A 27,999-nucleotide genomic window follows, 5' to 3' on the forward strand; every position below is an offset into this window, starting at 1 on the left:
CCCACACACACACACACACATCCACCACACACACACACACATATATATATATATATATATATATATATATATATATATATATATATATAATATATATATATATATATATATATATATATATATATATATATATATATAGATATTGTAATCCATAATTACTTTAAATATTTGTTCGTGGTTTATGTCATTTGTTTTAATTAAGTCACGAAAAGTTCTCTTGAAACATTCTTTTATCCCTGGCCAAGGTTTTGTTTGTGTTAATTTCTATAGTGTTTATTCACCATATTTTTTTTTGCCTTTCATGTTTTGTGGAGCGGACTACCCGTCTTCAGTGCTTCGCTTGTCGAACTGCCCCATTACGTGGTTATGCTTTCGCTCTCTCTCTCCCTTTGCCTGGAGTGCGTTTTTGGGCAGCGGGGCAGAGAGTATCGGCTCCCAACAGAGGAGGTCTTGCAGCATTTTTCACGGCTTAATTATCGAAAGATATTTGTTCCTGATCTTGCAGCTACCATTGAAATTTGAGAGGCTCCTGCCAATGAATTTTAGCCTCACTTAAAAGCATTGCTGTTGCTTTTGTGCTGCTGCTTGCCACTGCTGCTGGCTGTTGCCGTGTGTTTGACCTCCTGGAGTCGTCAGGAGGCCTTCTAGTGGCGAAGAACGGTAAGCGGACCGTATATGTTCTTCCCCCGTCTGTTTACATTATATACAATTTACGTTGCCCGGTTGGATCCCCTCGGTGCATGAACACCCCTAGTGATCCGAGTAGGACAATCGCTGTTGATGCGTTATAATCTTTGATTACGAATTCGGCTGTGGTCTTTGAGAATTCTTCAGCTGTTTTTCTTCATCACCTCTTCAGTGTAGTTTTATCGTCAATTTAGGACATATTATTATAAGGTGTATTTATGGTTAACAATTATTGTAAAATTGATTAGGTTTAAGGTTTACTTCACTCTGCAACTCCAACTATCGTATGCTAGGGAAAGTGTGTTTTTTCTGCCTCCTACACCTTTCTTTCTCTTCGACTGAGGTATAAAAGTTAGGTAGGCGCGTGATGGTTCGGAGTGTTATTATTGTAAAGTAGCGTATGTGTTTTCCAGTTCCTAAGAAAAGCTTTTCGAGGACTACTTTTGTAATTTAAGACTATTTTTGTTAATTAAATTTATTGTTAAGGTTGATTCAGTGTTTTTTGTATCCCTCTTTGAGAGTTATTTTGCTTTGTGAATTTTGTGTCGCTGCTGGTTTCTTGCCTGGTATTTTGGCACTGAGCCAGTCTGGAAAAAAGAATCCTGGATGAATATAAACAATCTTAAGTTCATAACATAACTTTGGCGACCTTGCCAGGATCCAGTTTAGCGGCATAATTTTCAACTGTAAACGGCTCTCGGAGAGGTGGTCAAGCACTGACGTATTTAAAGTGATTATTTCTATTTAATTAATTCAGGATGCATTATTTTGAGAGTGAAGAAGCTGAGGTAGCGAACTTTTGGCTAGTCCTAACTGGGAAGAGGATCTGTTTGAACTAAAAAGGGATCAATTGTGGTTGATTGCAGAGTTCTTGGATTTAAGTTTGGCCACTGAGGTTAAGAAGGGACCGTTGTTATTTGAGGTCTTGAAGGTCGCGAGGATTATAGAGAGACTCTTGATAGGAAGGATGTTCTGGAAAGTAGTAGGCTGGATGAGAGTAAGCCTGAGGAGATAGAGGAACTGGAAGGTGGAGGTAAAGAAAATCCTGTTGATAGTGGTGATGACCATTTGGAAATTATTTGAGAGAAAAAACCAAGATGAAGGAACTGGAGTTTAAAGCTCTCCAACTTAGAGCGATGAAAGGGCAAAAGAAAGAGAGCATGAAATGAGGTGCTTAAATACAGATTAAGTGAATCAGGGAAAGAATGGTAGTTATAATAATTCTAGTGTTGATGAAACAAGGTTTAATATGTTCGCTGCGTTAAAACTGGTACCACACTTTTCCGAGGAGGAGGTTAATGAGTTTTTTGTGTCATTTGAGAAAATTGCTAAGAAGCTTGCTTGGCCAAAGGATATGTGGACAACATTAGTTCAGTGTCGTTTGGTGGGCAAAGCTCAAAGGGTCTATAATAATCTTAGTGACGATCTCTCCGCGGATTACGACACCGTAAAAATATTATTGTGCTGAAAGCTTATGATTTGGTGCCTGAAGCATACAGGCAGAAGTTTCGTAATCTGCGGAAGGATCTTGACGTCACCTATGTTGAGTTTGCTCGAAAGAAAGTTCAGTTTCTCGATGACTGGCTGAAGTCAAAAGAAGTAGACAATTTTGTTAAACTGAAAGAGCTCCTTCTGGCAGAGGAATTTAAGAGGAACGTGAGTCGTGACTTGCGAATTCATTTGGAGGAGTTGAAGCTCGACTCCATTCAGGAAATAGCAGTTGCTTCCGACGAGTATGCACTTACCCATCGGGAGGAACCCCTTAGGAAAAGGATTAATCAGGATAGGTTCTCCCCCCATGAATATAATACACGTAGTAATAATCGTCAGTCTTCTAGAGGAACATTAAGGTCAAATAATGACGAGTCAGAAAAAGTATCTAATCAAGACAGAAGCGTAAGCGGCTCGCGTAGTTTCGTAAACAGTCGTAGATCGGTTAATGGTGGTGGTAGTAGTGGTAGAAATTTTGGTACTAGTAGTAGTAGTAGTGTGAAGTGTTATTGGTGCCACAAGGGACTGGGCACGTAAAGGCTAATTGTTACGGTTGGAAAAACTTTCAGGAGAGGAGGTCTAATCCAGTAAACATTGTTGTAGCTGAAAAAACGGCAAACTTGAAGCAAAGTATGGAACAGGAAAAGTGACTAAAATTTAAGAGGTATATTTCTGACGGGTCTGTGTTTGTTGGTAACAATGAAAAAACAAAGGTTTGTTTAAAGGTATTACGGGACTCTGGAGCAGCACAGTCTCTCATATTAAAAACTGCTGTTCCGAAGGATTTTGTATTTTCCAACGATGAATTTGTGGTGTTGGGTGGTTTTTTCCCGAACTCTTATTACGTCTTGTCCTTTAGAGAAGTTTAATATTCACACCAAGTATTTTAAAGGGACTGCTAAACTGGCTGTGGTAGACAGTTTGCCAGTTCCCGGTATTCACCTCCTCTTAGGGAATGATTTGGCTGAAGGTGAAGGTGCAATTGATAATATATGTCCAATTTTGACTCTCCTAAATGTGACTTGTGAAGGCGATGATATTGAAACTAATTTTTATAAGCCTGTCTCTGTAGTAACCGATCTAGAGCTCGGGAGATGGATCTCGAGGAAGTTGACTTAGATTTTATATCAAGTAGACAGACAAACGACTGACATGAGGACTGGTAGTAGTAATAAGAAAAGTCATTAATTGGGAAGACGTAAACTGGGACGCTAAGGCGTTCAAAATGGCACAGAGTAAGGAGTTTCTCATTTAGAACTCGGCAATCCCGAGGATTTGACGAAACAGTATTTGTCAAAGAGAGAGGTTTGCTCTACAGGTTGAGCAGGTCGGCTAATGCACCTGCCCACCAGGTAGAGTCGTGCAGACAATTGGTTGTCCCGGAAAGGTACCTGAATAAATTGATGTATTTAGCACATGAAAATGATTTTTGTGGGACATTTTGGTGTTAGGAAAACCTTTCAGAAGGCTGCTGAACATTTCTTTTGGCCTGGGATGCGTCAGGACATTAAGAGACACGTATTATCCTGTGATGTGTGACCAGATGGTGGGGAAACCTAACCAGAAAATACCCAAGGCTCCCTTAATTCCTATACCCTCCGTGGGCGAACCCTTCGGGAGTGATAATTGACGTAGTGGGTCCCCTGCCAACGACGCGCGGTGGGAATGAATATATATTGTCTATTGTTGATAGAATGTCTCGCTTCCCTGAGGCAATCCCATTGAGGAGTATACGGTCCGAAAAGGTGGTTGAAGTGTTGGTTGGTTTCTTTACCAGATTTGGTTTTCCTAAGGTAATTCAGAGTGACTGTGGCACTAATTTCACGAGTAGGTATTTTGAAAAGAAAATGAACGAGTTTGGTATTAAACACGTGAAGTCTGCACCGTATCACCGGAAAGCCAAGGCCAGGTGGAAAGGTTCCACCAAACCTGAAGTCTGTGTTGAAAAAATTTTGTTTGTTTTAGAGAACTGGGAATGATTGGGATAAGGAATTACCTTACGCATTGTTTGCAATACGATCGATCCCCAATGAGTCAGTGGGTCTCTCTCCTTTCCAGCTTATTTTTGGTCACTGTGTTCGAGGCCCATTAGATGTAGTGAGAGAACACTGGGAGGGAGAGACTCCCGAAATTAATGTATTGGATTATTTTTCAGATTTGCAGGAGAAATTGCTTAGAGCACGGTCTTTTGCTCAGGAACATTGGCGAAAGCCCAGGCCTCGATGAAATTGAAGTATGACGTTAAAACACGAGATAGACTATTTAATGTAGGTGACAAGGTGTTGGTTTTACTCCTATGCCTGGTAATCCCCTGAAAGCGGAATTCTCAGGTCCGTGGAAGGTTCTGAAGAAAAATTAACAACGTAAATTACCTGATTGAAACTCCTGATAGGAGAAGAAAAACCCGTATTTGCCATGTTAATATGATAAAATCTTTTATTGACAGGTCTGTAGAAGAATCTGTAGTACCTATTTCTGTAGTTAGTGTAGAAAATGAACAGTTTATGGGCGATAAATTTGCTGTTAGCCCAAGGGTGGTTTGGAAAAATAATTCTGATGTTTTAAATAATCTGAATACTAAATTTCAGCACTAGATGCAGAAAAAGCTGCACCTCTAATTAATTTGAATTAACGAATATAAAGATCTCTTTGCAGGATGCACCTGGTAGGACCATATTTTACAACACGACGTTGACGTTGGGGAGGCTCAGCCTATTAAGCAACGTCCATATAGACTGAACCCCCTCAAGAGAGAAATAGTCAGGAAGGAAGTCAAATACATGCTAGACCATAACCTCATTAAACCGAGCTGCAGTCCTTGGAGCTCCCCACCCGTAGTTTTGGTTAAGAAGGAGGATGGTCAGCCTAGGATGTGTTTTTGACTACCGCAAGGTCAACTCTGTAACAAAAACGGACTCGTTTCCCTTTGCCCAGGGTGGAAGACTGTATAGATAGAGTGGGATCTGCCCGTTATATTAGTAAATTTGACCTGTTAAAAGGATATTGGCAGGTCGGTCTTGCCACCCCGGGCAAGGAAAATATCGGCATTTGGACGGGTGACGGCCTCTATGAATGTGAGGTGATGCCTTTTGGCATGAAGAATGCCGCCGCTACCTTCCAGAGGCTGATGAACTTCATTACATGTGAACTGGAGGGTTTTGTGTCGGTTTCTATATTGACGACCTTGTGATTTACAGTGATGATTGGGAAAACTCATCTTAAGAGGATAAGAGCGCTATTCGAGGTGCTGAGGAGGGCTGGTCTGGTGATAAATTTAAAGAAGAGTGATTTTGCTCAAGCGAAGGTGGTTTATTTAGGACATGAAATTGGCTTGGGTAAGATCGCTCCTAAGAGAGCGAATGTTGAGGGCAATTACAGCCTTCCCAGCTCCTCGAAACACGAGAGGTATTCGTAGATTTTTTGGTCTAGTTGGTTATTATAGAAAGTTTATTAAGAATTTTTCTGACCTTGCTAATCCCTTAACAAATTTGTTAAAGAAAGATGTAAAATTTATGTGGAATGGTAACGAGTTGTCAGGATGCATTTGAAAAATTGAAAGGTACTTTAATAACCTATCCTTTGTTACGTTCTCCCGATTTTCCTTGCCTTTTTGTTTGGCTACAGATGCCAGTGACACAGGTTTAGTGCTGTCTTGCTGCAGGAGGGTGAAAAGGTGGCACCTCGCATCCAGTCGCCTACTTTTCCAAGAAGTTGGTTTACCGGCAGAGAGACGTTACTCAACAATTGAGAAAGAGGCTTTATGCTTAGTGAAAGCCATCATACATTTTGAAGTGTATTTATCTTCCTCAGTATGTCCAATAAAGGTCTTTACAGATCATAATCCCTAATTTTTATTTTATTAATTAAAATTTAAAGATAAAAATCAACGTATTTTGCGCTGGAGTCTTTTACTCCAAGAATATAACCTTTCTATTTGTCACGTGGCTGGAAAAGAACAACGTAGTCCCTGATGTTCTTTCTAGGACATTCGGTAATGAAAAGGATGTTGGTGGCTATCCAAGAGTAGTTGTGTCGGAGGGTAAAGGACTCTGCATCAATCCCATTTGAGCAATTGTTTTTTTTTTTTCGTCAGGTGTTTTGGGAAGATTTCTTAATATAAGTTTAAGGTTACATTATTTACATATAATCTTAAGAGTTTATATTAGTAATGTTTAAGGATAGTGGTTTTGGGTTTATGAAATATTTGTTTTTGATATCTGCATTTACTTTTGTATGACTGAAATGAAAATTTTACTAGATATATTTTTCCTATTTTGCTTTTAAAGCACAATGGCTCATATTTTTGCTTGCATTACAAATTACTTTAATATTGGCTAGGAGTTACCTTTCTAAAAAAAAAATAATAAATTATTTTTTTTTTTCCTTGTCCCGGGGAGCTGTAATCCATAATTACTTTAAATATTTTGTTCGTGGTTTATGTCATTTGTTTAATTAAGTCACGAAAAGTTCTCTTGAAACATTCTTTTATCCCTGGCCAAGGTTTTGTTTGTGTTAATTTGTATAGTGTTTATTCACCATTTTTTTTTTTTGCCCTTTTCATGTTTTGTGGAGCGGACTACCCGTCTTCAGTGCTTCGCTTGTCGAACTGCCCCATTACGGGATACTGCTTTTCGCTCTCTCTCTCCCTTTGCCTGAGTGCGTTTTTTTTGGGCAGCGGGGCAGAGGTGTATCGGCTCCCCAACAGAGGAGGTCTTGCAGCATTTTTCACGGCTTAATTATCGAAAGATATTTGTTCCTGATCTTGCAGCTACCATTGAAATTGAGAGGCTCCTGCCAATGAATTTTAGCCTCACTTAAAAGCATTGCTGTTGCTTTTGTGCTGCTGCTTTGCCACTGCTGCTGCTGTTGCCGTGTGTTTGACCTCCTGGAGTCGTCAGGAGGCCTTCTAGTGGCGAAGAACGGTAAGCGGACCGTATATGTTCTTCCCCCCGTCTGTTTACATTATATACAATTTACGTTCGCCCTGGTGATCCCCTCGGTGCAAGAACACCCTAGTGATCCGGAGTTAGGACAATCGCTGTTGATGCGTTATAATCTTTGATTACGAATTCGGTTGTGGTCTTTGAGAATTCTTCAGCTGTTTCTTCATCACCTCTTCCAGTGTAGTTTTTAATCGTCAATTAGGACATATTATTATAAGGTGTATTATGGTTAACAATTATTGTAAAATTGATTAGGTTTAAGGTTTACTTCACTCTGCAACTCCAACTATCGTATGCTAGGGAAAAGTGTGTTTTTTCTGCCTCCTACACCTTTCTTTCTCTTCGACTGAGGTATAAAAGTTAGGTAGGCGCGTGATGGTTCGAGTGTTATTATTGTAAAGTAGCGTATGTGTTTTTCCAGTTCCTAAGAAAGCTTTTCGAGGACTACTTTTTGTAATTTAAGACTATTTTTGTTAATTAAATTATTGTTAAGGTTGATTCAGTGTTTTTTTGTATCCCTCTTTGAGAGTTATTTTGCTTTGTGAATTTTGTGTCGCTGCTGATTCTTGCCTGGTATTTGCACGAGCCAGTCTGGAAAAAAGAATCCTGGATGAATATAAACAATCTTAAGTTCATAAACAAATATATATATATATATATATATATATATATAATATATATCTATATATATATATATATATATATATATATATATATATATATATATATATATATATATATATATATATATAAATATATATATATACTATATATATATATATGAATAACTTGATCACGAAGTATATAAAATGGTACCGATATGTTGATGATATCTTAGTAGCTTAACTATTGGTATCGATGTAAATGATTTACTGTCTAAATTGAATAATTTAGTGCCATCCATAAAAATTCACTGTTGAAATTGAAAATAACAATGTCATCCCTTTCCTAGATGTATTAATTCATAGAGAATCTTTCCAATGGAAATTCAGTATTCATAGAAAACCCACAAATAATTTAACATATGTACATTTTTATTCTGGCCACCATCTTAATATTGAAATTTAAATTTTTTCTTCTATGTTCCTACGCGCTTGGCGTATCACGAGTCCACAATATCTGGACCAAGAAATAGAATACATAAAAAAGATAGGAAACGATCTCTGCTACCCACCTCATTTAATTGATTTATGTTATCAAAAAGCTCACAAAAAGTTTTATTGTGTTGCTATTAATGAAAAAGAAATGCCTAAAAATGTACTTAGCTTACCTTACTTTTGTGGATTTGAAACCATAAAATCAATATTTAAATCGTTTAATGTTAATGTAGTGTTCTCTTATAACAATACCATTAAAGATAAATATTTTTTTTTTGCTAAATTAAGAATAGTCCTGTAACAATAACATCATTGACAAAATTCCTTGTAAGGATTGCCCATCGTTTTACGTTAGTTCAGTCCCAAGTAAAAATAAAAATTTATGTGTGCGTATTAAGCAGCCATATGTATTCAGTTAGAACAGCCCAGACTTCAAATGCACTGTTATCATCAGAGTGAAAAAATCTCATTGTATTAATTGGGGTGATACCTCGGTAATTGCTAGATCTAATGATTATGTTTCAAGAAATTTACTGGAATCGGCAATTATACAAATCACTAATAAAAACAACCTAAATCTTAGTCTGGGAATGTACCATTTGGACCCATATATTTGTAAGATGTTTATAAAGGGCCTTAAAATAAATGAACTAATAAATTAGTCCCACATGTATATAGTTATTATTTCTCTCTCTCTCTCTCTCTCTCTCTGGTTCGATATTCTCTCTCTCTCTTTCTCTTGCATATATATATATTCATATTTTCTCTCGTCTTTTCATTAATAATAATTTTTTGGGGAAAATTTGCGTAAAAATTCATGATATTAAATTGTATGCTACCTTTTGTTTTTTTTCAAAAATATTCTGTTTTCTGGAAGAATCCCCCTTGTTTACTTTCCTGCGTGTATCCTTCAAGGTGCGGCTACCCTCAGGCGGCTCCTCTTTCTGTAGAGTGAAAATCGCCCTTATTGCTAATCTAGTAGTGTCAGTTTGGATATTAAGCCTTCTTTGACATATGTTGTTCTCTGTAAAATTAGTTTGCCTTCAGTAAAGGGTCCGAACAGGACCTAAAGTACTCGGCTATCTCTCTTTTTCATTTCTTCTTCATGGCAAAAAAACCTTTATATTTATATAATATATATATATATATATATATATATATATATATGTGTGTATAATGTGTGTGTGTGTGTGTGTGTGTGTGTGTGTATATATATTATATATATATATATATATCCAGATTGAAGAGGTAAAGGCATGTCGTCACAAGTATCAAGTTTATTATGCCAACGTTTTTACATCACATTATGCATCTCAAGGCTGGAAAATTACAGGCAATGAATACTGAAACATCAAAAAATATAATATATATGTATATAATCTCAGCTGATATTAATTTACACTCACTTCGTTTTACCACAGATAATCGAGAAGGCTGGATTAACGTCCTTTGTGGATTCATTTTTTCATTATCAGAATAGCGAGGATTTAAATTCTATTATGTTTGCTGATGGGTTAAGGATTGAGAACAACCAATGATAATATAAATATATTATATAATTATATTATATAATATATAATATATAATTTTATATGTGTGTGTGTGTGTATGTGTATGCTTTTGTTGCAATCAATCGCCTTTGTGGCACTGACTTCTTTGATGCAGTCTTTTTCATATTTCCTTACTACTGTTTTCAATCATTCTTCAAAGTTCTGGATAAGTATACAAATTCTATGTGTGTTTACCACTTAATGCTACTGTCCGTTTCGTCTAATTTCAGGCTTTTTCAAGCAAGAACTAATACATACAGGCTTCTTTCTCTGTTTATACCCACAGTCTGAAGAGACAGCGGTAGATCTTGTTTATACCGGCTGAATTGAATTAGGAGGTTAATTGGTTCCCATATTTCATGTATTATAAACTAATCCTTAGCCTAGCCTGTTACAGCTTATAATAAGAACATTTAAGAAATATCAATCAATGAAGGAACGTTGTAAAAACTCAGATCACAAAATATAACCAATTTAATAATAGAAACAACAAGCAATTACATTGACATTTACTTTAGTAAAATAGAAAATTCGCAAGTTAAACCAACACAATTATATGAACCAATGAACGAACACAGACAAACAATTAAACAAACACCTGAATTAAATATACCAACGAAACAAAATAAAAGAAAACACACTGACTTACTTTAACAATAGGAAGATGATTATCCTACACCGTGTATACAAATATGTTGTCGTTAAAGGTAGCCTGAGAGCGACTCTGCCCTCTTCAAAATATTACAAGTCCAAAGTAAACTAAATGAACGACAAGGACACTTAAATGACGAACAGTAACGAAAAGATAGGCAAGGATACAAAAAGGTCAAAACAGGAAAACAAGTGTTACAAACCTAGTGGTAAGAAGGAGTACCACTACAAGAATAAATATTGTACAAGCGAACATAATTACAGAGAACGGAGACATGGTATACATAATATCACACTCCTTCCCCGTTGAAGAATGGCCTAGAGGACATTATAGGATCATGAAGAGGTTATTCCAGAAAGACTATCAGGGGGAGTTCATGTGGGTCCGAGACAGGGCATCCGCAATGCAAGTTCTTAGTTCCTGTTATGTAGTGGATGGTTAGGTCAAAGTTTTGCAGAAACAAAGACCATCTGAAAATACGTTGATTTGTTAACCTCGCTCGTCCGAGGAAAGGTTAGTGGGTTATGGTCCGTAAAGATTGTGATCGGGATGTGGATGAGAAATATATTTCATATTTCTGCAAGGTTAGGATGATTGCCAGCAGCTCTTTTTCTACGGTCGCATAGGAACGTTGGTGTTTTTTTGAGTTGCAGGAATAGTAGCTAACAGGATGCAACATCTGTGTGTCACTGTTCTTCTGCATCAAGACAGCACCAATGCCAGTATCACAGGCGTCAATCTGTATGATAAAAGGTTGAGCAAGATCAGGAGCAACAAGGACAGATTTATGAGCAAGTATATTCTTTAGTTGATCAAAAGCTGTTGACAATTAGACGACCATACAAATTTATTTTTGGGGCTGGTCAGGTCAATCAAGGGAGTGGCTACTATACTATAATTTTTACAGAATTTCTTGTAATAGGAAGTCATGCCTAGAAATCTTAAAAGACTTTTCCTATTTCGTGGGACAGGGAACTCAACAATAGCAGTGATATTTTCATCTTTAGGAACAATTTCTCCACTACCTATGATGTGACCTAAATACCTAACCTTCCCTTTACCAAATGAAGATTTTTCCTAGGTGAATAGGAAAGTCCAAACTCCTGGAGACTACCAAACAATGCTTTTAGTCGATGGATGTGCTCATCCAAGGTGTCAGATGTCACAACAATATCGTCGATATACACATATGTACCATCAAGATCCTGAATTACACTATTCACCAAGCGCTGGAAGGTGGCGGGGGCATTGGTTAAACCAAATTCAAGCCTCTCATATTGGAATAATCCAAAGGGGGTTATGAAGGCAGATATTTGCTTTGCTCTATCTGTAAGTGGAATCTGATAATATCCACGCAATAGATTTGTGATAAAATATTTGGCATTACCAATGGCATCTAAAATGTCATCAATCCTGGTAATGGATAGCTATCTTTGATAGTAACTTTTATTTGGCGAAAGTCAGTGCATAACCTTACTTTGTACCGTTTGGTTTTTTTGGAACTAAAAGACATGGTGACGCCCAAGCTGATGTGCTTCTAGTTGCCAGTCCATTCTTCAGTAAATACGATACTTCCTCCTTCATCCGTTGCTGCTTTTCCAGGCTGGTCCTGTAATAGTGTTAACGAATTGGTAGTGTACCCGGCTGTAATTCAATGTATGGTCCTGTAATAGTGTTAACGAATTGGTAGTGTACCCGGCTGTAATTCAATGTAGTGTTCAGCATCGCTGCAACGTGAGCACGTCACATCCCCCCATATCTCTTGTATTTGTGGATAATTCTGCTGCTAGCTGGCTCCTCTTGCTTTCGTGGGGGTATGCTGTAAATATACTAGAATATTCTGCAATATTTCCTGGTTAGTAGAGTCGTCCAAGAAACAAAAATAATTAGACGTGATATAAATCTGCATCATGTGGCAATGGGGTTTTACTTGATGTTGCTGATGCATTATATTTCTTAAAATCTACATTAGAGTGATAGACAATGCAAAGCAACTGGAGGATTACCATGATATTTCTTGATGAGATTTACAAGAACTAACTTTGGGTTGACTTTTCTTTGTTCTTATTGGAGTCACCGATTATATAATTGTTTTATTGATTGAAACATTTCTGAATTATATAAGTACCAGAAAATTTATGTTGGAGAGGAGAACTAGGAGTAGGGAAATATACAAGTACAAAATCCCCTTTAAACTTACGAACTTTAGTTTTTAGGTCAAAATATTCCTCATCGCATCTTGACTACTTGTTAAGTTATTAAATGCAAAATTATGGACTTTCTCAAAATTACATTTCAATTTTCGACATACTGCCCTACACTTACGTTATCTAAAGTATCATTGTTCAACATTTTATCTTTAATTACTTGTAGTGGCCCCCTAACTTTATGTCCAAATAACATCTCAAACGGTGACATACCTAAGGAATCATTAGGGACTTCTCTAATTACAAATAATATTAAGTCTAAACTCTCATCCCAGTCTGTTCCAGTCTCCATACAAAATTTTTCTTTCGATGTAATGATTTTAAGGTCTGATTGTGGGTGATATGGTGATGCAAGAGTATGTTTTACATTAAATTCCTTTGAAAGGTCACTTGTGAAATTAGTACCCCCGATCATCTGTATTTCTTTTGGGAATCCATAAGTGGTGAAACTTTAAGGAGTGTTCCACAATATTTCTAGCACAAATGTTACCAAGGGGAATTGCAATAGGGTATCTAGTGGTAGGACAAAGTCTAGTCAAAATATATTGATTACCTTTTTTAGTTTTTGGCAATGGGCCTACACAGTCAATTATGATTTTACTGAAAGGTTCGTGTGGTATTACAATTGGTACGAGGGGTGATTTTGGAATTACTTAGTTAGGTTTTCCAACTACTTGACAGATATGACACTTTAAATTCAATTAAATCATGTTTCATACCTGGCCAAAAGAAATCATTAGCTATACGGTTGTAGGTCTTTGACACTCCTAAATGGGAATCTGCTTGATGAGCAACACTCAAAATATTCTTACGTAAAGTTAATGGTACTACAAGTTGTTCTTTATTAGCCCAAGTATCATTAGATGACAGCTTTCTAGGTCGGTACAGCCTAAACAGGACTCCTTTATCAAAGTAATAGCCAGGGTACCTTACCTTTTCCTTAGTGGAAGCTTGTTTAAGTTCATTAGTTAAAGTCGCATCTGTCGTTGTAAGTTTATCAAATCAGAATTAGTACAGGAAATGTTGGTCTTTACTATATCTGGGACACCTTCATTCACAGCTTGTTTGGCTTTTGCCCTAGTTAAGACACCAACAAAATTCTCAGTCTGGTCGGACATTGATCTGTCTAACTTCGGTCTCTACTTCCTCAATGTCATTTTCACCTAAGTCACTAATGAAATTATTTTCTTTAATTACATGTTCAAAGATATCCAAATCATTAGAGTTATTATCCAGTGGCTGATTATACAAAATAAGGTTAGGTAAAGTTAGTTGACCAGCTAAATCATTCCCAAGTAATACTTGAACATCATGTACAGGAATGGTGTGTTGATAACAGCAATCTTTACTTTACCAGATACATATTCACAGTTTAAATGAGCTCTGCTAAAGACAAACTGTTAGTGTGACTTAAATCCCTAACTAGTACCTTTCCATCAAGCAAAGAAATTGTAGGCACTGCGCTATGTAAAATCATGCTTTGGGTTGACCCAGTAATCACGTAAGATTCTTACTTTAAACAGGCAGTACCATTGGGAATTGTTACTGTACCCTCTGAAATATAATTAGCAAACAGCATCATTTACTTTCAGGCGTACTACAATGCATAGTTCCTTTACCTTTTACGCTAAATTTTACTGTCTTTATATTTACCAACATCGGGTAGGACAGCCGAGAGCCCAAAAAAACTTAGATTTCTTACAGTTGGGTTTTTACATTCATTTATGTCATGACCTTGTTGTTTACAATATGAACAATATTTAACACCCTCTTTCTCACCACTGAACCCTGTTGCTTTGCCTTGCTTTACAAAACATCTCAGTACCTGTGTTTTGTGTATTAAGAAAAAAATGGTCAGCTAACATAGCAGATTTCTTTAAATCCTCTTCCTCGCGGTCAGCAATATGCATTCTAATATTTTATGGCAGTTTTCTCATGAATTCTTCAGTCACAATCAGGTTAATGAGTCCTCAAAATTATTAACATTGGCAGCCTTAAGCCATTTATGAAATAATCTTAGTTTTTCATTTGCAAATTCATACCAAGTTTGAGCATTTGATTTAATGTATTGTCTAAATCTTTGTCTAAGACCTCGGCAGTTACCATGTATGCATCTAAAATAGCTTGCTTAACTACTGTATAATTTCTTTCCCCTACCAAATTACTAACCACTATAGCAGCCTTACCCTGGACTTTGGATTTAAGTAACCAAACCTATTGATCTACTGGCCATTTCATATTTGAGGCAATATCTTCGAAATTACGGAAGAAGGCATCTACATCGGTTCTGTAAATTCAGGAACTAACTTTAAATACTCTTAGTAAAGTCAAACTTGAGTGGTTGATTAGATTCTAGGGCCATTATTCTACTATGTTGTTCTATACTAATCCTACTTTTTTTTTTTCAATTTCCATATTCTGAGTTAGACTAGCTTCATGATCTAATCTAGCTTTCTCCATTTCTAGGTCATACCTTTTCTTTCTTATCTATCTCTAACTTTTGTCTCTCACTTCATAACTTTTGTCTCTCTCTCCTATCTGCCTCTAATTTTATTTGTTCTAACTGTATGGCTAACTCATATGCTCAACGTTCTGAGCTTTCTTTCTTAGCACTCAGGAATTTCCTAGCCTCGTGTTCTAAAATTTCCTCCTCTATAATATATTCTAAAATGGCATTTTTTATGTCATCTTTCCTGTCTCTTGAACTAGCAGTTACTTCAAACTTATCTGCCAAAGCCAACAATTCACTCTTTTTAGCATATACTAGTGATGAGTTTTCCTTAGGGGTCACTGAAAAAATGAGTCTACTGAACATTGCGACTGAAAATCCACAAGAGAACGTAGCAAAGTCAACGAGAAGTGTTCCCAATGCATAAACAATTACAGAATACGTAATATATATCACGTGATGTAATACTGAACTATTCTTACATTACGCATCACGTGATGTAATACTGAACTATTCTTACATACGCAAGTCGGGTAAGAATAAATAATTATAATTACTGGTACGAAGGAAGCAAAAATGAAAAGTTAATACTTGGATGCTTCGATAAAGTAGTAAATATAATTACCGGTACAAAACTGTACGAATGAAGCGATATGAAAAGCAATAATACTTAGATGCTTCGAATAGCGTAGATACGGAAATGTCAGGACCAGCCAAGTCAAACTCCCAAAACCTACTCTATTACACGGCGCTAGGTAATATGATGCCATGATGTCATAAAAGACGAAGTTTCAAATAATATTTCTCCCTCCCAAAACTATTTGAAACAAGGCGAACCAATGTAAATGAACTGTTACTTTCTACATTAACTTAGATACGACCGCAGCTATAATAGCGATGTCCGAAAACATGAATTGGAATGACTTAAATGTCGAGAGAAATCGCTTAAGATAAATAGGAGAAAAGAACCCACGCAACATACTGTAATAAATCTATTCGATAATCACAATGTATACAAATTTAAATTATGGAACATTCACGGTGACTTAACTGTCAGTACTTTGGTAGTTTAATCAGGTGTGTTTACTTGTTTAAGATCCCGGACAAGGCCCCAATTATTATAAACTAAGCCTTAGCCTAGCTGTTACAGCTTATAATAACATTTGAAGAAATATCAATCAATGAAGGAACGTGTAAAACTCAGATCACAAAATATAACAATTTAATAATAGAAATAACAAGCAATTACATTGAAATTTACTTTAGTAGAATAGAAAACAATTCGCAGTTTAAACCAACACAATTATATGAACCAATGAACGAACACAGACAAACAATTAAACAAACACCTGAATTAAATATACCAACGAAACAAAATAAAAGAAAACACACTGACTTACTTTAACAATAGGAAGATGATTATCCTACACCGTGTATACAAATATGTTGTCGTTAAGGTAGCCTGAGAGCGACTCTGCCCTCTTCAAAATATTACAAGCCAAAGTAAACTAAATGAACGACAAGGACACTTAAATGACGAACAGTAACGAAAAGATAGGCAAGGATACAAAAGGTCAAAACAGGAAAACAAGTGTTACAAACCTAGTGGTAAGAAGGAGTACCACTACAAGAATAAATATGTACAAGCGACATAATTACAGAGAACGGAGACATGGTATACATAATATCACACATGTTTACAATGTTTGGTTTACAATTCACAATTGGGTAGTTGGTTTTTTACATAATATCTACATGTTATTTACAGGGTGAAACTATGTTACAGTATTGGTCCTACATTCTGATTCTTAATCTTATATCCCTAATAAAACTATGAATTTCTCCGCGTGTGATGTTCTGGCGTCGCTCTACACTGCCTTGTTGACCATAACCTTGGATCTCTCTTCAAGGTCGAGCAATCGGTAGAGAACGGTCATCACCTGTTTGCGCATTTAAATTCTGTTTGCTTGTGGCTATACAAACTGCTTCTGTTATTGTGCCCCGATACGAACTGGGCCTGAGAGTCTTAGATGTTCTGCCCAAGGTCTCTTGGTTCTGCCAATGTAGTTTCCTCTTGGAGCACTGAGTTCCTCCTCGGGTCTAGTAAATTTATAAATTACATTGGTAGTCATCTCCTTAGGCTATTTTTCATTACAAGTGATGAAGGAGGGTTTAATTTGTAAGACAACCGTATGTTTACGTCGTTATAGGGGCTCGTTGCTTGACATTCTTCTTAATAATCTTCTTAATGATGTTCCTGTTGTTATATTCGTTGTTAAAGTTAGTTTGGTGGTATACTGTTACCTGCTGTCCTGTCTATTCGCCGTGTAGCTCTGTGATATTGCCTTGCTTGTAGTATGTCAAAACGCCTTGCGTATTTCTGATTGTTTTATGTTGTCTTCAAATCCGCTGTCTGTGAGTAGCTATCATATTCTGTCTATAGTACCAGGTGTGTCATCTTCCTCGTAGTGCAATGGGTAAAGGCCAGCCGTACAAATGAACGGATTAGCGACCTTCTATAGGCCTCTGGGCATTCACCTCTCTCGTCGAGGCAGCGTCTAATGTTATAGCAGCCTTTGTGTGTTACCCGTTTTATATTTGTTTGTTTCGTTGCCTACAAGAACATCTGAAAATGGAAGTTATTGGTCGCGTCCTATATTTTCACCAAACTCCTTTTTTGCGACTCGTTTTTATTATTCAAAGAAAAACGCCTCTCGTCTCTATCCTCTCGTATTCATCCTTCTTCTCACCTCAAGTGAAGAAGAAGAAGAATAGGAGGAAGAAGAATCTCACAATTAAATCCCACCTCTTTTCCTCTTCATTCACTTCATTCGCCTCATAGTTTCACCAAGCTCGTTTATTATTCAAATGCCTCTCGTTCCCTCATCCTCTCGTATTCATCCTCCTCTTCCTACTCGTGTGAAGAAGAAGAAGAAGAAGAAGAAGAAGAAGAAGAAGAAGAAGAAGACGTCCTTTCAACCAGCAGATGTTCCTTCGAAACCGCGTTGGCTTTTCGTCCCCAACATCAAAGGTTTTTTTTTTCTCGGAGCTCGGCAGAGAGTTCGAAGATGAAAAGGGATGCGGCAAAGGAAATTAAGGTATTAGCGGAGCTTATTGTGGGGCGAGTAATCATTTTATTCGGACCGGCGTGAAAGGCTGGATTATGACGCTGATGGAAAAGGGCGTAGATGGAAAAGGGGACGGTGACGACGACCCTGGGGTTGACGAGGATGCGACCCAGGTGACGAGGAGGAGGTGGAGGAGGAGGACCTTCGGTCGTCACAACGAAGAGGGCGTAGCAGAGAATGAGGAGGAGGAGGAGAGGCTTGGTAAGGAGAAGACGGATGGCAGGGAAAAGAAAGTCATAAGAAAGAGAGAGAGATAGAGAGGTGGGGGGCCTTTGACAAAACGTGATGGTGAAAGAGAGCAGAGAAGGGTGAGAGATTAAGAAAAGCTAGACCACAAGGGAAGGTGACAGATAATGGCGAGGAAAGAGAGAGAGAGAGAAGAAGAATATCGTTATGATTGGCTGAATATTACAATCATGTGGACAAAAATATTAAGGTGATAAAAAAAGAGAAAATACAGAGAGAGAGAGGCCTGGGGGCGGGAGGCTTTGACAAAACCATGTTGTGAAGGAAGGGAATAGAAAAGGGTAAAGAGAAATGTTACAGAACAGACGAGATCCAAACTGCGATACCCAACAGTCAGTACCAGAAATCTCTGACAAAGAAAATGAGAGGAATATTTAGATTAAAAAAAAAGAAAGAAGCTAACTCTGCCTTTACCAAAGCACGAAAGCGGAACGACAAAGGCGAGACATTTCCGTAATGATGAGATCAGAGTGAGCACTGATAAAGAGAGTACCTACCCAAAGGCAAATCTGACAAAGGGAGAGTGTGGTAAGTGATAGGAAGTTGGGGGCAAAGGGACGAGATGATTATTTCCTTGGTCCCAGTATTCCAGAGAGTGGCAGGTGAGAGGGTGGTGGAAGGAGAATGAGAATAAAGAGACAATTGACAAAGGAAGCAGTAAATGGAGAAATGGGATGAGGGTTGCAAGAGGTAGAGCAATGGAGGATGAACCTTTGTATAAGAGAGCAATGGTCCGTAGCAGCCAAGTGCGTAGAAAGTGTAGGTGGAATCAGCTGTGCCCAGATAAAGATAATGATCACTGCTAAACACTTATAGAGACATGACCCACACGAACCGCTATTTTAAAGAAAAGATGATGACAGCCAAAAGAATGGTGACAGGTAGTAGAAGAGCCAATAAAAGCGATAGTATCAATTGGATATACGATAATGATAAGCTACTTTTATAGATATCAAAACAAGAACAAAAAGTATAGTGCACATACAGTGCTTTGTGAATAAGGTTCATGCAGCTTAGTGGACAATGTTAAATGCTACCCCCATTCTAATCTAAATCTCTTAGGCCTAAATACATTTTGGCTGCTATACCACAATGCACATGTAACAACACCTGAGGCTATTGTGGTTAGCTTATGCCAAATATGGATAGGTCTGTTAGTGGCGTTATGTCATGTTGAAAACATTATTTCATGAATATGAATTAGCCATTTATTCTCTTCCTTAGAAGAAGACATTAGTTTTTATTTATTGTTGACCATAATATGAAATCACATCTTACGAAAATACTAGACAAAAGTAGTGTTTGTTTAATATGAAAAAGAACATGAGGTGTACTGAGAGTGATACTATATGTAGAGTGTGCATGTGTTAGACAGAGTGTTTAGGTAACTATAAAAAATGTGAGAGACGCAATTAATTCTCTACAACACTGATGAGGACGATCACCATACCAGTGAGAGAGAAATTCTAGCATAATTATGATTCTATCTGATATGACTGACTTTTGTGTTACCCTTTTGTAGCAGCCTCAGTGTCAGTATTTGTGAAGAAACATCAGAAATTGTCTACCCAGCCAGTCCTGAAGGATCTAAACAGTAGGCTGAATATGCCCTAGGGGCAATACCCTTCGAGATAGACAAAAGTGTCAGTGGAGTGCCCTTCAAGAATAAAGTCCAGTTCTGTGCAACTTTTGAAATGGGGTTAAATTATGACAATATCTGTTAAAATGATTAAAGCTACTTTTACTGTTGATCACAGCTCTCTCTCTCTCTCTCTCTCTCTCTCTCTCTCTCTCTCTCTCTCTTCTCTCTCTCTCTCTCTCTCTCTCTACTCGAACATCTGCTGCCAAAATGCACCATCGTAGGCGTCCCTCTTCTTTTCATCAAAGGCATCAAGTCGTCATCTCTCTCTCTCTCTCTCTCTCTCTCTCTCTCTCTCTCTCTCTCTCTCTCTCATTCTGCGTCCTTGGGAAATGTAATACCTCTTTCACTTGTTCACTAAAAGTTTATTGTTTAAATTTCATTGGCTTTTGTGAGTGATTGTGTGTGTGCGTGTGAAAGAGAGAGACCTTACAGACCTTACATCTTGTTCGGGTTGCCCCAGGTCCCTCAGTGTGAGGCACCTCTAATGTCTACCAGAGAGTTGCTAGTTACATCTTCCGGTATATTTTTGCATCTTCCAATCTTGGATGGTCTGGGATGCAGTTTAGATATTTGTCGAGCTTATTCTTAAACACATCTACGCTCACTCCTGATATATTCCTCAGATGAGCTGGCAACGCATTGAATAGACGCTGCATTATCGATGCTGGTGCGTAGTGGATTAATGTCCTGTGTGCTTTCCTTATTTTCCTGGTATAGTTTTGGGCACTATAATCTACCTCTGCTTGCTCTTCTGATATTTTTAGTTCCATGATATTTTCTGCTATTCCTTCTATCTGTTTCCATGCCTGAAATTATCATGTAGCGTTCTCTCTCCTTTCTAGACTATATAATTTTAAGGATTGTAGTCTTCCCAGTAGTCTAGGTCCTTAACTTCTTCTATTCTAGCTGTAAAGGACCTTTGTACACTCTCTATTTGTGCAATATCCTTTTGATAGTGTGGGTACCATATCATATTGCAATATTCAAGTGGACTACGAACATATGTTTTATAAAGCATAATCATGTGTTCAGCTTTTCTTGTTTTGAAGTGCCGTAACAACATTCCCATTTTTGCTTTACATTTTGCCAACAGAGTTGCTATTTGATCATTGCATAACATGTTCCTATTCATCATCACACCAAGGTCTTTAACTGCTTCCTTATTTGTGATTGTCCTCATTATTAGGTCCCCTATATGCATTATAGCTTTTCCTTCTCGTGTCTCCATAATTTATTGATTCAAATTTATCAGAGTTAAATACCATCCTATTTACCTCTGCCCAATCATATACTTTGTTAAGGTCTCTTTGTAGAGCGTTCCTATCTTCATCACAAGTAATTTCTCTACTTATTCTTGTGCACTGCGAAACTACTCACTACCGAATCCTTAACATTATTGTCTATGTCTTCAATCATAATAACAAACAGTATTGCAGCTAACACCGTACCTTGCGGCACACCGGATATTACCTTGGCTTCATCCGAGAGAGAGAGAGAGAGAGAGAGAGAGAGGAGATGAGAGAGAGAGAGAGAGGGAGAGAGAGAGAGAGAGAGAGAGAGATCCCCGAGTCAAAAAACAGTTCTGAAGCAGTATGTGAAATGTATAAACTGCAAGGTTATGACAAAGATGAAGTATTTCGTAACTAGATGTCTTTGAGATAATGACGGATATTTGGTGTTGACAGCTATTTGGAATACATACATATGCCACAAATAGATATTATTGATTTGCTCAGTCAAAGGACAATGATATCTCTGAAGTTGTTCGTTGTATTCCTAAACACTGATTTTCATTCCTGATGTTACTACTTCCTTTCCATACACGATGCTGTTTCAATATACCACGTCATTTTCCTTAATACCAGGTGCTCTCGCATAGTACCTTGGTCCTCTTCACTGGCAACGGGTCCTCTCCCATATTACCAGGTCCTCTTTCATGGTAACGTGTCCTCTCCCATTGTACCTTGGTCCTCTTCCATGGTAACGGTCCTCATCCATAGTACCAGGTCCTTTGTCATAATACCAGGTCCTCTTTAATCATTGTTACTAAGTCTTTTCCTCCATAGTACCAGGTCATCCTTTGTGATACTAAGCTCTCTCCAAAATACCAAGCCTTCTTCCAAAATACCAGGCCTTCTTCCAAAATACCAGGTCATCCTTTGTAATACCAGGTTTTCTTCCTAACAAAAGGCCATCCTTTGTAATACCAGGTCTTCTTCCATTTTACCAAATCTACTCCCACAACACCAGAAAGTCTTTCATAATTATGTGTTCCTCCATAATACCAGGCCATCTCTCTAAAACAGGTTCTTTGTCTATTTTCTATCATTATCAGTGGTATTTCACATTCACCAAATTTTGACTAACACTCAAGTGTAGATCTGGACAGTTTCCTTCATCAAAAAGGTCATGCCTCTCCAGTTTTTCCTGCAAAGTATTCAGCTCAAACCAAGAAATCTTCTAAAACAGATTTTGGTACCTAATAGATACTTCCTACTTCAGTTTAGTTTGCCATCGTTTAATCTAAGCTTCATCAGTATAAATTACAGGATTCATATGACCTCGCGAAACCTTTCTTCTGTTTTGAAATATTTCACTTATCGTGTCCTTTCACTTTGTCTTATATTTACTTCAGAACTGAACCTTCTTTCTCAACATAGCCAGCTAGAATGTTTATTACTGCCCTTATTGTCTTTCTTAAAGCCTCCACCTTTCTTAACACATCTGCCAGTGCTTCATTTAATTCCTTAGTGCTGACTTAAAGCTTTCGAACTTCGTAAATATCTGGACATTTTCCCTAAGTTCCAGACAAAGACTCATTGTTCGACTACTATTTACTGCTTTCATATCCATGTTTCTCATCCTTATTATTCGTTTATTTTATAATATCATCTTTTATTTAAGTTTTTTTTGAATCCTGTTACGTCTTTCATGTTTGGTAGAGTATACCATTAATTCACAAACACCGCCGAAATGTTCTCGTTTTCTATGAAGCGTTCAAAATGTTTTATATAGAAAATGGTGCTTATTCATTGTAAACAACTCTAATTTAGCCTCTCGCTTCTTAAAAACAGAAGCAGAATCTATAGTCCATGAGACCTTTATAAATTGTTAATAATCTTTTATATAATAACTTCATGCATTATAAATTTCAACAAGTCATGAAATTTATATGTCACTGACGACATGTAGGATTTTTATCGATAAGAATGATCGAAAAAATAATCTATTATTCATAGCCATGTTTACTCTGAATGTTCAAAGATTTCATAATTTTGTTTCTGATAACAAAAAAATAAATCAAGTCCTTAATTCTAAAAAAAATATATATGACTGAAAGGTACACACACACACCACACATACACAGCATTAAATCAGTAAGCACTGTCTAATATAGAAAAATGTATTCATATCATAAAATTTAAAAAGAGACTTAAACCTACAAAATTGTGTACATGGATAACGGAACAGTGTACCACACTTATTGGACTTGAAGCATAATGTTTAACTAAAAAATACTTTCGCTTCCGAATTACGGTGATTTGTAGATCCACCGTTACTTCGTTTAATGCCTAACTATTCTTATTCCTTTCTTCTGTTTTTGTCAAGTGTTCAGAAAAAAACGAAGATCTAATGAAATACTCCGTCTGACTAACAAATATCTGTCTCGTCATTTATTATACGATAGTTTTAAAGACTATAGTAATCTCAGTCACGTAGCTATCTACGACAACTGACCCGTTTATTTGAGATCAAATCTTATTCTTAAAAAGCTGATGTTTACAAACCACCAAAAGCGTCCCATACTCCAGCAAAAACATTTGTTTACTCCAGTTTACTGAAGACCGTGGGTAACTTGGAAAGGTGCTCTGAGATCACTTTGCCCCCTTCAATTCTAATAAGGCACTTTTCTCCATTTCTCCACTCTTGCTTCACTTAAAGATACAGACCTGATATCCAGCCTTTGGCTGGCCTCTCTTCAATTTCCTCTTCTTGATTTTCTGATAAACATCCTTCTGTTGTCCCTTCTTTACTGTCAGGTAGAGAATTTGTACCTACGTCTTCCTTCTCCTCACTTTGAGAGGGAGGATTGACTGCCATCCTCTGCATCTGCCACACTCGATGACGTGGATCTCTCGCAGGCAACTCGGGGCACTGAAACCAAGGAATAGTTGTATGCACAGGTGCTGAGATGTTTACGTAATGCTTAAGCAGGTTCGTGTTGCGATAATGCAAGTCCAAGTTTCATTGGTAGCACTGGCAATATCTCTTTATTCTGGTCTTGAAATAAAAACATGAATGAAACAGCATTAAGATGCCTATAAGATTTATCTCATGTTTTCCTCCAAATATGATTCTTTATGTCGTGAATGAGAGAGAGAGAGAGAGAGAGAGAGAGAGGAGAGAGTGGAGAGAGACGAGAGAGAGAGAGAGAGAGAAGAGACGCGAGAGAGAGAGAGAGAGAGAGAGAGAGAGAGAGATGATAACCTATCTTGCAACTTTGGCAAAACATTGTTGCCCCCACACATTTGCAACTACCTCCTCATTCTGTGCTGGAAAAAAAAAAAATTGAGTCATTAAAACGTCTTCTAAATGCCATTACAATTTGTCTAACGGTCTTCCTGAAAATGTAATTCATGCTAGCTTGAGCACGAGAGAGAGAGAGAGAGAGAGAGAGAGAGAGAGAGACCCGAGAGAGAGAGAGTAGAGAGAGAGAGGAGAGAGAGAGAGAGACCTACCTTGCAACTCAGGCGAAGCATCATTGCCTCACACATCTGCCCATCCAAGAGAGCTTGACGGTTGGAACTAGATGGATGTGTGTCAAACCATTTGCCCGAGAAGGAATCGTCTATGACCGAAAGGCTTCCCCAAAATACGGACGACTCCCTGACGTCATAGCAAGCCTAATTTGGGGAAACATTACCTGGTCAGTCAGTCAGTGTAATAACCCGGACGTCGTCATTCATAGTGATGATAATATATATATATATATATATATATATATCTATATATATATATATATATATATATATATATATATCATATATATATATATATATATATATATATATATATATATATATATATATATATATATATATATATATATATAAAATTCAGGAGTCCGAGGAAGACAGCAGTCTAAAAAGCCATGCTTTATTTCTTTGAGAACGTTTCATGTTGCTTCAACACATCATCAGTCTGCAATAATTAAAATTTACTTGATAAATTACAAGTTAAAAGTACAAATTATTACCAATAAAAATTCAGCTAAAAATCATTTAAAAACTTTAAAAATAAAAACAAAACATGAGCGAGAAAGGCTACCTATTCAAGGAAAGGAAAAGAGCCAAGTGACCACAACAGTTCATACATGCCCAGACAAAACTTAGGCCAGAGAGAGAGGAGACGAAGAAAACATTAGAGTTTTAAGCCTGGAGAGAGGTGCTTGATAAATAAAGACTCAAGGGTCGTTAGGTAGGCTGTTTGTTTAGTAGTGCCTATTATTTCCACAATAATTTTGCATTTGGATGCATGAGTCCTTATATTTGAAAATTCGGGATTGGATATTCTTGACCCAGTCCTATAACTAAGACCTAGATGGCTATAATAACGAACCTGCAACAGCCTTCGAGAGGATCCAACGTAACTACCAAGGCATCTTGGCATTGAAATTTATATATTATGTTGGATCTCATGAAATCCTGAAGCTTGTTCTTATAACTAAAGAAACCTCCAATTTTTCTTAGGGTTCATAGGAATGAGGTTTAATTTCAAGAAACCTAATTCGTTTTCAATAATTTGTTTAACCTTGGAACGTAAATTGTCGGAGTGAATAAAGGGAATTGGTGCATAAAAAGTTAATTTTGGAACATTAAAGTTCACTGTAGGTTTGGAGACAAACCTTGCTAACATTTTGTTGATAATACTCAAAACTAAATTTCTTGGGAATGAGTTTTTTGTGAAATACTCAAGTAAATATTCAATTTCATTATGAAAAGAGGCCCAATCTGAGTATATCTAAGTGCTCTAAAAACAGAATGGTGATTGCATTTGTTTTAAAAGAATGGAAACATGAACTAAAAAAAATTGGTGCCTAAACCTGTAAAGGTATTTTTTCTGAAAACGAAGTGCTAAAACCATGGTTATGTCTGATAACCTTAACATCTAAAATGCAAGAGTGTTGTCCTTCTCTTGTTCTAATGTAAACTTCATGTTAGGATGTATGTTATTAACATATTCCAAAAATAATTGACATTGCCAGGAATGTTTGAATAAGGTAAATGTATCATCAAACATATCTCCTGTAAATATGTTGGTTTAAAGCTCTCCGGGCAATTATTTAAAATTTTCTTCCTCCAAATGACCCATAAAAAAAGTTAGCAAACAACGGGCCTAATGGGGACCCCATTTCAACTCCCCCGACCTGCAGGTAGAGTTGCTTATTAAAGATGAAAGTTGAATCTTGCCACAGCAAGTTCTAAAATGGTTTTAAAAAGCTGTCTATTAAAACCATAAAAAAAATTCAGCATCACTAAAAAACCTTATTTAGGATCATTTCAATGGTTTCAGAAACAGGTATGTTAGTAAATAAGGACTCAACGTCCAGGCTAGCCATAAATAGTTCACCATCTTGTAAACCGCACTTGCTGTTGAAAATCAAAACCTTCTTTAAAGTAAATTTCGATACAGAATATTCGTTTAGAAGTTTAACCAGAAACTTGAGATGTTATAGGCAGGACTGTTGTAGGACGACATTATGGGTCTCATTGGTATACCATCCTTATTTTGTATTTTAGGGAGTCATATGATATGCCAAAAGAAGAACCTGTAACAAATAGTTTATGGAATACCTCCTCATTAATGATCCCATCTTGTTTAAGTTTTCTAAGAAAACGGTTGATTTTGTCCTCTTTTTTTGTAAATGTCAACAAAGTTAGGTTCACCAATAAGTTTGAATTTAGAGTTATCCGACAGAATTACATTCATTTTTTCAAGATAGTCAACCTTATTAAGAATTACTATTCCTTTGCCTTTGTCAGGTTTGCATATTACTATGTTATCAACTTTACCAAGCTTCTTCAGAATTTCAGAGTCCTCTTTCCTAAAGTATGGAGCCCATTTTACCTTAAGTTTCTTATATGTGCGTGAAAGTAACAAGGACAATTTCTGTTGCAAGCTAGACATTAGGCCGTTGTTTGCTAACTTTTTTTTATGGGTCATTTGGAGGAAGAAATTTTAAATAATTGCCCGGAGAGCTTTAAACCAAACATATTACAGAAGATATGTGATGATACATTTACCTTATTCAAACATTCCTGGCAATGTCAATTATTTTTGAAATATGTTAATAACATACATCCTAACATGAAGTTTACTTTAGAACAAGAGAAGGACAACACTCTTGCATTTTAGTGTTAAGGTTTATCAGACATAACCATGGTTTTAGCACTTCTGTTTTCAGAAAAAATACCTTTACAGGTTTAGGCACCAATTTTTTTAGTTCATGTTTCCATTCTTTTAAAACAAATGCAATCACCATTCTTGTTTTTAGAGCACTTAGATATACCTCAGATTGGGCCTCTTTTCATAATGAAATTGAATATTTACTTGAGTATTTCACAAAAAAACTCATTCCCAAGAAAGAAATTTAGTTTTGAGATTATCAACAAAATGTTAGCAAGGTTTGTCTCCAAACCTACAGTGAACTTTAATGTTCCAAAATTAACTTTTATGCACCAATTCCCTTTATTCACTCCGACAATTTTACGTTCCAAGGGTAAACAAATTATGAAAACGAATTAGGTTTCTTGAAATTAAACCTCATCCTATGAACCCTAAGAAAATTGGAGGTTTCTTTAGTTATAAGGACAAGCTTCAGGATTTCATGAGATCCAACATAATAT

At 36.9% G+C, this 27,999-nt stretch overlaps 1 protein-coding gene across 2 annotated transcripts in view; it reads right to left on the reverse strand.

The window, feature by feature from the left end:
* Nucleotides 1-11,947: 11,947 nt before the first annotated feature.
* The window catches only part of LOC135208091 (metalloendopeptidase OMA1, mitochondrial-like), a 33,575-nt gene continuing 17,523 nt past the window's right edge, over nucleotides 11,948-27,999 (reverse strand). For both annotated transcript variants that reach the window (XM_064240249.1, XM_064240242.1), the window contains exons 8-10: nucleotides 24,832-24,996; nucleotides 24,043-24,247; nucleotides 11,948-12,029 (exon numbers count right to left, since the gene is read on the reverse strand). In XM_064240249.1, the coding sequence (XP_064096319.1) occupies nucleotides 12,001-12,029; nucleotides 24,043-24,247; nucleotides 24,832-24,996 (399 nt within the window). In that variant the 3' untranslated portion in view covers nucleotides 11,948-12,000. The remainder of the gene's footprint in view (nucleotides 12,030-24,042; nucleotides 24,248-24,831; nucleotides 24,997-27,999) is intronic.

This window comes from Macrobrachium nipponense, chromosome 11 (genome assembly GCF_015104395.2).
Source record: "Macrobrachium nipponense isolate FS-2020 chromosome 11, ASM1510439v2, whole genome shotgun sequence".
Lineage (NCBI taxonomy): Eukaryota > Metazoa > Arthropoda > Malacostraca > Decapoda > Palaemonidae > Macrobrachium > Macrobrachium nipponense.